The 12,202-nt window shown below is 47.0% G+C and overlaps 1 protein-coding gene across 1 annotated transcript in view; it reads left to right on the top strand.

The window, feature by feature from the left end:
* Positions 1-12,202, top strand: part of ADAM12 (ADAM metallopeptidase domain 12) — a 348,424-nt gene that overhangs the window by 80,146 nt on the left and 256,076 nt on the right. The window contains 1 exon segment of the mRNA XM_049645890.1: positions 11,401-11,474. Within this exon segment, the coding sequence (XP_049501847.1) occupies positions 11,401-11,474 (74 nt within the window).

Here is a 12,202-nt window from a genome sequence, read left to right as displayed (position 1 = left end):
TAGGGGAAGAATCCAGAGCTGGACCACTAACTCAACATGGGGCCGAGAGGAAGGAAGGAGGCAGATGACGGTGTGACTTTTGAGGCTGACGATGACACTAGAGATATGAAGCAGGGGGTGGGGGGGTCACTTGAGGGAGTGTTCTCGGCAGGGGAGATGCGAGGCGTAAGTTGAGTTTTAACCTGCACGTTAGGGTTGCCGATAAGATATTCGTCGGACGTGACCTGGGGGGCATTTGCAACCCATGTGAGGCTCAAGAGAAGGAGCGGAGTTAGGGATTTGTAATCGGGAATCTTCAGTGCAGAGGACAAAGTCTGCCGTGTCACTAGATGTATGACTGGTTGGTTTCCCTAATATTTTAACAGGAAGAGAGTTGGACTCGAACTTTCCTTCAGCAAAGGGTACGAGTCGAGGCCCTCTTTGTCCCAGACGGAGCCAGGCTGAAGATAGAAAACGATATCCTCGAGGCGTGTCAGGTCCTGCCTGCCTCGGGAAGTGAGGGTCTGTGTGGTGGCCCTGGGAGGCCACCTGAGTCCCTGGTTCGCTCTCCTTGAGTCCTCGGTCACTGGGCTGCACCATCCGGGCCCCTAGCCTGTCCCCGCCTTCCTTCTCCTGACTGGGAGGAGCTCCTGCTCCAGCCGTGCTCCTTCCGGTGCTCCCCTTTCCTCCCGATTCTGAGGCTCAGACACCCCAAGGAACCACACGAGAGGCCAAACGACGGGGAGCGCTGATGACAGTCACGCTCGAAACACGAATTCTCTGACGTCTCTGTGAAGCTTCTAGCGTGAGTTTTCATGGAGGATTTAGAGCGTGTTTCATAAAAAGTTAGTAATTAGCTGTAATTCTGTTTGTATTAGGAAAACGTGTTTGCGCTGGGCTTCAGTTAATACACAGTGACTTAGTGGCTCCGATCGATAGCAGGATCACTTTTTAAAGGGCTTATTATATCCTGTTAATGTTTATTTCAAAGAGATTACAATGATGCTTTATAAATGGCCCTTCGTGAACATATGAGCGGGATATTCTCTCTGGAAGACAGCTTGGATGCAAACAAACTAGCAACTCACGTCATTAGCTTCTTCCGACTGACGGTTCTGAAATGGTGTTGTAGGCAAATATGGTACACGAATGTTTCCAGACATCAAATTAGTTAGACAAATGAACTTTGAATTGAAAAGCCAAGCTTTCCAGTTAATAAACACAGTGCGTGTTTTTTTACGGCTGTGTCTTTTAAGACGAGGCGAGTCATTCCCCAAAAAGCAATGCTCTGTGCTGTTTTCTAATATCTGGCCGCTGATTATAGCAGTAAGCAAACCTCAGGAAGTATTTCCTTCAGTGTATGTCACGTCACAATGAAGCGCATTCACCATCTTGTACGGTAGCCACGTGGGTCTCACAGACTCTTCCCTTCCTTCTACGGTACTGATCAGACAGGTGTAAGATCTTCTTCCGTATGGAAGGGAAGAGCTAGGCGCCTTCAGGCATCTCCCCAAGATAGGCCTCCAATTGATGAATGTATAATGTTTCTTTTTTAAAACTTGTTAACTTGAAAATTATTATGCTTGGGGCGCCTGGGTGGCTCAGTTGGTTAAGCGTCCAGCTTCAGCTCAGGTCACGATCTCACGGTTCGTGAGTTCGAGCCCCACGTCGGGCTCTGGGCTGATGGCTCAGAGCCTGGAGCCTGCTTCCGATTCTGTGTCTCCCTCTCTCTCTGCCCCTCCCCTGTTCATGCTCTGTCTCTCTCTGTCCCAAAAATAAATAAACGTTAAAAAAAATTTTTTTTAAATAATAATAATAAAAAATAAAATTATTATGCTTATTTCGATCTAAATACAGAAAACCTCAAAGAATAGCTGTTTGGGTACGTGGCAATAAATAATAAGCGACTGGTATTTTGTCAATGTCATGCTGCAAAGTGGCGGCTTCACCTGTGATTGGATTTCTAGCACTGAAATGCGTGTTCGTTTCATCACGCATGATGGTTTCCAAACAGACATTATCCCATTTGAACCTCCTGGCAATCGCTCCTGATTATATCAGTGTTGTGTTGCTGCCGTGACCAACAGCCTCTGGTTGTGTCCTGTGCTCCAGACCTCACCAGGGTAAAATCAAGCTGTTCACAGGGCTGCCTTTTTGGGGGGATCTGTTTCTATTTCGTTTGAGATGTTGACGGAATTCTTGGAGGTCGGAGGGCCAGGTAGCAGTGTTCTTTCTGGCTGTGAGTTGATGGCCATTCCCAGCTTCTAGAGGCCGCTGCGTGTCACATCTCTCTGACCCCAGCGATGAAGTATTTTCTGCTTTAAGGACCCTCATCATTACATTGAGTCCATTTGAAGAATCCAAGATCATCTTCCTGTTTCAAAGCCCTGCCTTTAATCACACGTGTAAAGTCCCCTCTTCCAACTAAGGCCGCGTGTTCACTGATTCCAGACATCAGTACAAGGACATCTTTGAGGACCCATTACATTATTCTGCTGACCACACTGAGAGACAGGAAAAGCGCAGTTAGCCCTGTTTTCCCGGTGAGGAAACTGAGGCCCAGCAGAGTTACGTGGCCTCCGGCCCACAGTTTTGCGATCTGAGTGGCAGCATCCAGCCAGTCTGTAGACAGGTGCCCAGCCTGAGTTCCCCACACCCCTTCCAGGGCACAGCCTCCTCAATGGAAAAACACTTATTTCCAAGATGAAATTAAGTAGTTCATTTTTTTCTTTAAAATTATGATTCCTTTGCAATCAGAAGAGGAGAAACTGTTGCGGGTGCACAAACTTCCAATTTAGGATGCCCTTCAGAGAAAGGCTCTATGACGTCCTTCCAGGGTGCCGGAGCTGGTGTGACAATGCTAACGTGAATCTGGGCCCTGGTACCCAGCCAAGGCCTTGTCCACACGACAGCATCCCTCATCCCAAGACCTGTTTTATGGAGGTGCAGCCCGCACTGATGCTGAACATTCACCGGAAGCCATTTCCTTGCGCGCAGGGTGGGGGACAGTCGTGCGAGTCGTTCGGGTACATGGCTGATGGCAGAGTCCCATCGTAGCCATTGGCTTCCTGCCTTCCGCGCCCTGATGTTCCTGAGCCCCCGGCAGGCACCCAGGCGCAAAGCTAAGGTTCTCTCTCCTTCCTTCCAATAACGATGTCTGAAGGCAGAGAGGCTGGGAGACAGCGGAGACCTGAGGACGCGGCGCCACACCCACGTGGGGCCTGGTGTCCCCTGGGCCCTGGTCACAGGCCAGTTGCAGCAACGTGATCTCACCAGCATGGTACCTGCTCCCAGGCCTCCATGCCACCACACCGTCTTGTCCCCAGGCCACCGTGTCAACATACAGTCCTGTCCCCAGGCCACCGTGTCACCACGTGTCCAGGGTACGGTTCCCCAAGCCAGGGGCAGTTAATAACCAGTAAGTGGTAAAATGGGCCTTCCTCAATTTTCTCCTACCCTGACCTTCCGCATCCGGACGTGGCTCTGATTTCTGGTCCTCCCTACCACCCCCCACCCTGCCGGTCTGCCCTGTGTTTCACATTGATTTACACTCCCCCACGTGCCCTCCTCCTCCTGCCGCCCGCTCTGCACCTCTCTGCCCTGTTTTAGATTCTTTATCACTGAGGTCCGAAGAAACTGAGCAGGAGGGACAGGGGGTGCTGGGAGCCAGGCTGGGAGCGGGGAGTCCCTGGAAATTTTTATCAGTCCCAAGAACAGATGTGAAGAATTCAGCTTCCGGCAAGCCCTTCCCACCCTCTTTAAAGGAACAGAACACAAGTTATTATCCTAATTCGGTGTCAAGGGGGTCCTCTGTGTGGTCACTTGTGTCCACGGTGGACATCGGCTTCCAGGGTTGAGGCAGGCAGCCCGTCGAGGGCAGAGGGACAGACTGTCGCCTTCTGCCCGGGGACAGATCCAACTGGGGAGGAGAGTCCCGATGTCCCTTTCGTGCCCCCTGAGTTGACACTTATGGCTTCGGGGTTCCTTCACTGCCCCCTCAGACAGCCTTCCTTCTGCCATCTCTGACAGGCTTTGTACCTGATTCCATCATCCCACAGATGTTTCTAGGTGCTCCTGTTCTGGTGCTGGGAATAGAGTGGGGAACGAGGCAGAAAAATTCCCCACCCGCCCCGCCGAGTTTCTGTTTTACTAGGAGATGATAGACAGTCAACAAGTGAAATAAACACACCCATAAGCGATCACAACACAGGAAGTCCACGAGGCAGGCCAGGACCTGGGATTGTGAGTTCAGAGCCCCAGGGACATGGGGGGCGGGGGGCTTCTCTGAGGCAGTGACGTCCGGGCTGAGACCTGGAAGCAGAGCCCAGGGAGGACCCTCTAGGAAGAGGGTCAGCAGGTGGAGAGGCCTGGAAGCTGGCTGGAGCCTGGCCAGCTCAATGGTGGTGAGCGGAGTCCAGACCCCGCATGGTGTAAAGGCCATGGTTTTATTCTGGGTACGATGGGCCACCGTTGAAGGGTTTTAAGAGAGAGTGTGGTCACTGGGCTGGTCCTGCTGGAGAGGGAGCGTTGATCTTTCCCACCTTCCTCTTTGGAATGGAAGGAGGCGCCGTAAAATAAAAGTTGGATTTGAGATGCGGTAAGTTCGAGAAACCTGCATCGTGGCGTTTTCCAGATTGCTTTCTGTCAAGTCATGTTGTCACTGTCCTCTTACAACCCAACGGTGAGCTCCAGGAGGGGGCAGATGATTGTGTCTGCTTCGGAATCGGCCCTTGTCCCCAGCCAGACACTGGGCACAGGGGACTACGGACCCCTTGCGTACGGATGCCCGGAGTGGGGACCGGCATCATTTCAGTGGATCAATAAGGCTCGTAAGATGGTTTGGCTGTATCGCTGACGTCATCTAAAATGAAAATCGAAACCGTTTGCTGCAAACTTAAGCATTAGTGATCAGTCCAGCAGCAACAGGATAAAGAGCTTGAACTCTGAGCATCACCCACGCCAGAGGCGCGCGAGGTTGTGACTTTTTGTGGCGGGAAGGGAGGAGGAGGCTGCAAATCCGCAAACCCCGTCACGTCACAGACACACATTAAGAAGAATCTGTGCTAAATATAATCCGACATTTTAACCCACGAAAACCTTAAAAATGACATTACATGTATTTCCAAAGCGGATTTTACCTGAGATTAATATGTGCCATTCAGCACATTTTAACAAGGTGTTTGCTAAGGTCAGTTTCCATCAGGGGGAAAAAAAAAAAAAGATCAATGACTCATGAGTAAACATTATCATCATTTATGTAATAAGTAAAAGGACCCAAGCCACGCACCCCCCCCCCCGCCCCGCCCCATTATGGCACTGTAATGCCTTCACTCCTTCCTCTGCGATTCTGCGGTTAATTCGATTTCGTCCTCTCGCAGGCCACGGTGTGCGTATCTTCCCAGCTGTGGAACCAGCCCACTGATATTAAAGTGGTAATCAAGATTGCCTCTAAATATTCGTAGCAATAAATGACTCCCTCATGCCCCATGAATGCCAGGGCTGTCGTCTGAAGCATTTGTTTAGTGCTGGAGAGGGATCGAGTTATTTCACAGTCCCTCAAATGCAGTATTTTAATACTGTCATCCTGCTTGAAAAATTAGATCCCTCTGTGCCTCCAGTAACAACGGTTGAGATAAGTGAGTTTGGGTCAGAACCGACCATCCTCGGGGCACCTGGGCGGCTCAGTCGGTGAGGCGTCCGACTTCGGCTCGGGTCATGATCTCACGGTGTGTGGACTTGAGCCCCGCGTTGGGCTCTGTGCTGACAGCTCAGAGCCTGGAGCCTGCTTCGGATTCCGTGTCTCCCAATCTGTCTCTGCCCCTTCCCCGCTCGTGCTCTGTCTCTCAAAAATGAATAAATGTAAAAAAAAAAAAAAAAAAAACAATTAAAAAAACAAAAAAGAACTGACCATCCTCTTTGAAAGGGTAACCTAGAAGCCAGGATGGGAGAGGACTTGGCTGTTGACCCTACATTGGATACTTTCTTTCATGTGATTCTCTTCCTTCCGGTGTCTCCCTGGCATCTTATTTTTTTTTTAATCCCTAAAAATTGGCTATTTTTTAAGGACATAGACACACTAAGGAGATGATGCTGTGTATCACCCCGTCCATCAGAGAAAAAGCAATCGGTGGCATCCCTGCATCCATGGAAAGCTACATTTATTGATGAGATATTTTGTATCCACCAAATTCAAGTTTGGGTGAGCTCCCAATCACGCAGCTAAAAGAAAGGCAACACAGCGTGGATAATGCCAACGAGGAAGAAACCGTAGCTAATCAGCAAGTCACTTTTAGACATCTGTTCATTTTAACAGTTAAGTACAGTGTGCTGGGCAGGTGCACTGTGGGTGACCTCAGAGAGAGAATAGGGCAACAGTGAGGGTTCAAGAGATGACTTCTCTTTCTCTCTCTCTCTCTCTCTCTCTCTCTCTCTCTCTCTCTTTCTCTCTCTCTCTCCCCCTCTCTCCCTCTGCCTCTCCCCAACCCTCCCCCACCCCCTCTCTATAAAATAAAAAATAAAATAAAATAAAAACATTTTATTTATTTAAAAAAATTTTTTTTAACGTTTATTTATTTTTGAGACAGAGAGAGACAGAGCGTGAAGGGGGGAGGGTCAGAGAGAGGGAGACACAGAATCTGAAACAGGCTCCAGGCTCCGAACTGTCAGCACAGAGCCCGACGCGGGGCTCGAACTCACCGACCGCGAGAACATTTTAAATTCTCCTGGTGAGAAATACCCGTGGATACGTAAAACCAGGGCGGTGTTGTTCTGGCTGGCGCCTTACTTTGCAGAACTACCCGAGCACAGCATGTGGGGGAGCCGCCCAATTTCCGCGAGGAATTTACAAGAAGAAGGGCCTCAGAAGAAACCAAACCCGCAGACACCTTGACCTTGACCTTGGACTTCAAGCTTCTAGGACTGTGCGAAAATAAATTTCTGTCGGTTAAGCCACACAGTCTGTGGTACTTTGTTACGGCCACCTTCACAAACTAATACAGGGGGCTTCTAAGATACTGGCAGTATTTTGACTTTGCAGCTGAGGGGTAGGCACCCGAATAACTATTTTATTCTTTTTAACATTGTAGTGGTACATTTTATATACCCATTTGGATATGCTCTTCCCAATTAGAAAAGTAGAATTACGGGGACGGTCAAAACATTTCTGGCCCCTACTAATTAGCATCGAACTGATTTATTCAGCAAATGTAGTTCTCGAAGCATTCAATAAAAGACACAGTTCCATTAGGGTAATCAATAAATCATTTTTCAGAAAAGGGATGCTGTATTTAACCAGCACTAAGTTCATTATCTCCAGTGCATAAAAATCAAAAGAAAATGGAATGAATACATGCTTTTAAGCTAAGCAATCTAATGCATTTAGTGGTTTTGCCTGAAAATAGCTCTCTGTTCTTTTTCCCCATTGATTTCTCCTGTATCATCAAATCTCAACTAAAATGTACACATAAAGATCTTTTTTTTTTTGCCTCCCTAGGGAAAAATGTATTCATCTGAAAGATGTTGACATAGGAATGTTATAACAGCTCCTGTAGAGCCTTCATGTGGAATTAGTATAAATGTTAATGTTGAGGCTAGTTAAATTTGGGGGAAGGAAAAAAGTGGGACTGCGAACATATTATTTTTATTCACAAATATAATTGTCAGAATTGACCTTTAAAATATGATGCATGTGTCAATGTCTTAGGCAAAGACAATTTATAATTAAAGTAACTAAGTTATTTACACATACACATATATCAAATACATGCCAATAGACATACATACATACGCTGGGGACATGTTGACAAAATATTGAGACGCATTTTTGTTCTAATATTTTATTGTAAACATAACTAATAATTCCATTTTCTGAGAGAAGTACAAATTGCAAGCCCTGGAAAGCACATTCTATGCATATTTGTAATTAAATCTCAGTGTCAGAAAATATAGGAACATTTAGGCAAAAATCCCCGTGACAGACTCAAAAGCAAATCCAGGACTTACAAGCACTTTTGCACACTGTATTAAAATCTAAAGAAGTGATGTGTGTTTAATGTTGCATAAGATTGGAATAGGAATACTAATTTTAAAAGTCCAGCAAACAGGGGCACCTGGATGGCTCAGTCAGTTAAGCATCTGACTTTGGTTCAGGTCTGACCTCACAGGTTTGTAGGTTCAAGCTCCGCATCAGGCTCGACAGCTCGGAGCCTGGAGCCTGCTTCCGAGTCTGTGTCTCCCTCTCTCTCTGCCCCTCCCCTGGTCTCGTGCGCTCTCTCTCAAAAATAAATTAAAAAAAAAAAAATTAAAAGCCCAGCAAACACTCAGAAATCCATACAATTCTTATGAACACCAGATAGTGTCAAAACACATCAGTTAAGACGTGTAATTTTTACAACATTGCTAGATGTTTATTTCATCATTAGCTGGAATGAATCTGTACAAAACAAGGTCTGTTTGAACCCAGAAAATATATATAAGCATTTCATTTACATGGAAATATACCACTTTAACTCTCAAGCTTAAGTAACTTCTTCAAAAATGGTATCACTCATCAATTAAAATCGAGAAGAGCTTTCTTAATGTGCACTTAAACAAACAAAAACACTTGGGGTTGCACCTAATTATATCCCCTGAGGCACCAATATTTACAATCGTCTATTGCTTGGGCAGCAATTGAATGATGCAAATTTTAGGTCTTTATTACTGACTCAGAGATGCTCAATGAAGACGGAAATGTCCGTGGGCTTTTTGTCAAGGTAGGAACGTTCTCTTGCTCTGCTGTCCAGTGGTGGCAGTGACTAGCCACATCTTGCTGTTAAGTCTAAAACGTGTCCAGTGAAGGGGCGCCTGGGTGGTTCAGTCCCTCAAGCGTCCGGCTTCGGCTCAGGTCATGATCTTGTGGTTCACGAGTTCGAGTCCCGCGTCGGGCTCTGCGCTGACAGCTCAGAGCCCGGAGCCTGCTTCGGATTCTGTGTCTCCCTCTCTCTCTGCGCCCCTCCCCTGCTCACGTTCTCTCTCTCTCTCTCTCTCTCTCTCTCTCTCACTCACTCACTCACTCAAAAATAAACATTAAAAATTTTTTTAAAATGTAAATGAGTCCAGTGAGACTGATAAACTGATTTTTAAATTTTATTTCAATTAATTTACATTTAAATACATATGTGGCTAATGGCGACCATATTCGAAGTAGGAAACTACCCACATGTGCCAAGGGCAGCCCTGAAAATAAAGTTACATATTGTTTCACCCTTTATGATGCTATCCCAGTCACATGGCACTAGTGAATGCATGTTTTAACCTTTTCCCAAAACTCAAGTGTTTTGTTTCATTTTGACTAATGTTGGATGTTGGAACTTAGAATCCATTTTCTCCTGTAACATAGTAACATGTGGTTAGTTAATCCACAGTGTAGCTGAAATGCTGTGTTGTAAGAACAGCCTTTTGAAATCTGGAGTTATGATAGGGCCTTTTAAAACTGGAATATTAGACAGGGCGCCTGGGTGGCTCAGTCGGTTAAGCGTCCAACTCATGCTCAGGTCTCACGGTTTGTGGGTTCGAGCCCCGCGTCGGGCTCTGTGCTGACAGCTCAGAGCCCGGAGCCTGCTTCGGATTCTGTGTCTCCTTCTCTCTCTGCCCCTCCCCCATGTGAGCTCGGTCTCTCTCTGTCTTTCAAAAATAAATAAATGTTAAATTTTTTTTTAAATCAACATAGATGGCGCGCCTGGTTGGCTCAGTTGGTTGGGTGTCTGACTCTTGATTTCGGCTCAAGTCATGATCTCAGGGCCGTGGGATTGGGACCTATATAGGGCTCCATGCTGAACATGGAACCTGCTTAAGATTCATTCTCCCTCTCCCTCTCCCTCTCCCTCTCCCTCTCCCTCTCCCTCACTCTCCCAGCCCCTCTCCCCATTCCCTCTGTCTCTATAAAATTAAATTAAAGAATTTTAAATTCTCCCAGTGAGAAATGCCCCATGGCTATGTACACCCCCCATTTGAGACATGCTGGCCTAGGTAAAGGGGAGTTGGAAGTGACTGTACCAGAATCTCTAAGGGTGCACAGCAGGAAAGGAGCACAGAGGGGCTTCATAGAATACCTTTGAGTTAGCAAATAAATTTTGATTTGGGCAAGGACTTTGAATGGTTGGGCTCAAAAGTAAGACTGTGGCACACGTGACCGCCCTGGGTTGGCAGGGCATGGGTTAAGGGACACTGTCATACAGGTGCGTTCTCAGGGCAGGGCAAGAAACTCATTGGGATTTCTGGGACACAACAGAGAACATAGGTGCCTGCCCCCCACTGATAGATGGGCACACGTGAGCTGGGTTTCCTGGAGCCCAGAGGAGGAGAGTGTCTGCCTCGAAGAAGAAGAGGTTGGCACAGATGTGTGCCCTATTCATTGATTCCTTCCTTCACCAACTATTAACTGGGCTTCTTTTATTTCTCTGGTGCTTTTGTGGACATAATAAGTAAGAGGGAGTCAACATACTGAGTTATCGCAAGGAGGAAGGAAGTTCTTCCTTACGGGGAGGGAAAGGGCAGGAGGCTAGAAGAAAGCCTACCGGGGAAGATGGGCTTGCAATGAGATTGAGGAGTGAGGTAGGATTTCCTCCACTTGCCGACGTTTAAGCCGGAACTGAGTAGAATAGCTGAGGGGAAGCGTTCCAAGCGGCGGGAACAGCATGCACGAAGATGAGCCCTGCAGAGGAGCTCGGTGTGTCTGAGGGGCTGGCAAGGCCAGTGTGGTGACAGCCAGGTGGTCAAGGAGAGCCATACAGACCCTAAAGTCCCAGCGCCAGTGCGGGCTCGTTGCAAAAGGGGGTGGGTTGATGAGGAGGTGTTTTTCAAAACACGCTCGTGTTGCCATTGGAGAATGAATGGGAAGAAAGCAGAGGTGGCCGGACCCAGGTTAGGACGGCTTTGCAGGAATCCCGGTGAGAGTGACTGCACATTGACCTGGAGAGGGGTGGAGAGGTGTATAAGGTGTTACAGGAGTTGCAGTTTGGAGGGCAGCCCCGAAGGAGATCTTCATGGAGTAGGAGGAACTAGAGAGAGGGAAGAAGGTTTCAGACGGGTCTTCACCTTTCTGACACGAGCAGTTGGGGAAATGAAGATGCCCTTTATGGAGACAGGGAAACTGAGGAAGGAGTTTAATCGTGGGAAGTGGGGAGAGTGAAGAAGGGTCTCAAGGGTATGTGGCCAAAGGAAAGGGGTCCGGGCCATGTTCACGCTGTCCCGGAAGGCGCTGCGTCCTCCAGACTCTGGTCCTGGTTGACCTGGTCTCCTCCACTGGGGGGTCTCAGACCGGTCCCAAGAAGAAAATGTATTTTTTCTCTGCCTCCGTGGCATATGCCCTCAGAGCAGAGTCAAACGTTGACAAGTGAATGTGAAACGTGTCTCGGCTGACTTCTCTTATTTATCTTTCAGAATCATCCGGACGTGTTGAATATTCGAATACAACTGGAAAGCAAAGAGCTGATCGTAAACCTGGAAAGAAACGAGTAAGTCACGTTAATTCTTGTTTGCCGCGCCGCAGGAGAAAGCGAGGAGCCGTGGGCTCAACATGCTGTGTCACCCGCCTTGGCATTTAGAGAAACAGAATGAAATGCATGGGTTCATAATCCAGTTTGCATCCGAGGCTGGAATTAACTTGAAGACGTGATTCCAATGGAAAAACAAAAGAATTGTATCACTCTAACAAAGAAGTCTGTGAATCAGCAGGGTTTTCTCCGAGTTCTGATGTTCCTTTTTTTTCAGAGCCTGATTTGTCAAGGGTAGAATTTAAGCGTCTTCTGTTCAAATAACAGCATTCCATAATTAGTTGGCTTTTGGCAATCCCTGGCTTATATAAGGAGAAATTGCTTCAAATGAATAGAATCTCTTTTTTTTCTTTTTTCCCTGAGAAATACCAAGGGTTTATTTATCTTTCAGAGCTTGTCTCCAGTGGTACAAAGTATTTATTTTATCTTTTTGTTTAAAAATTTGACCTTTTTTTTTTTTTGCAAAATTATATGAATTTCCAAAAATGGTATTCTATTTCTTTTCCTGGAGCACATGAATATTATTACATATTTTGTATGGCTTCCCAGTAGAAAACTGTGTCTACTTCAAGGCATAAAGTAACACAAGCCCTGTTCCTGTCATCCTTTATACCCCGGCTCTCCCCATGGGTTCCTCAGACGCAAAGGACCCCTTACTATGCTATTTGATTAGTATCAGGAAAGATCTG

This window comes from Panthera uncia, chromosome D2 (assembly GCF_023721935.1).
Source record: "Panthera uncia isolate 11264 chromosome D2, Puncia_PCG_1.0, whole genome shotgun sequence".
Classification (NCBI taxonomy): domain Eukaryota; kingdom Metazoa; phylum Chordata; class Mammalia; order Carnivora; family Felidae; genus Panthera; species Panthera uncia.
Note: the sequence above shows the minus strand (reverse complement) of the source record. Positions and strands in the feature narration are given on the sequence as shown.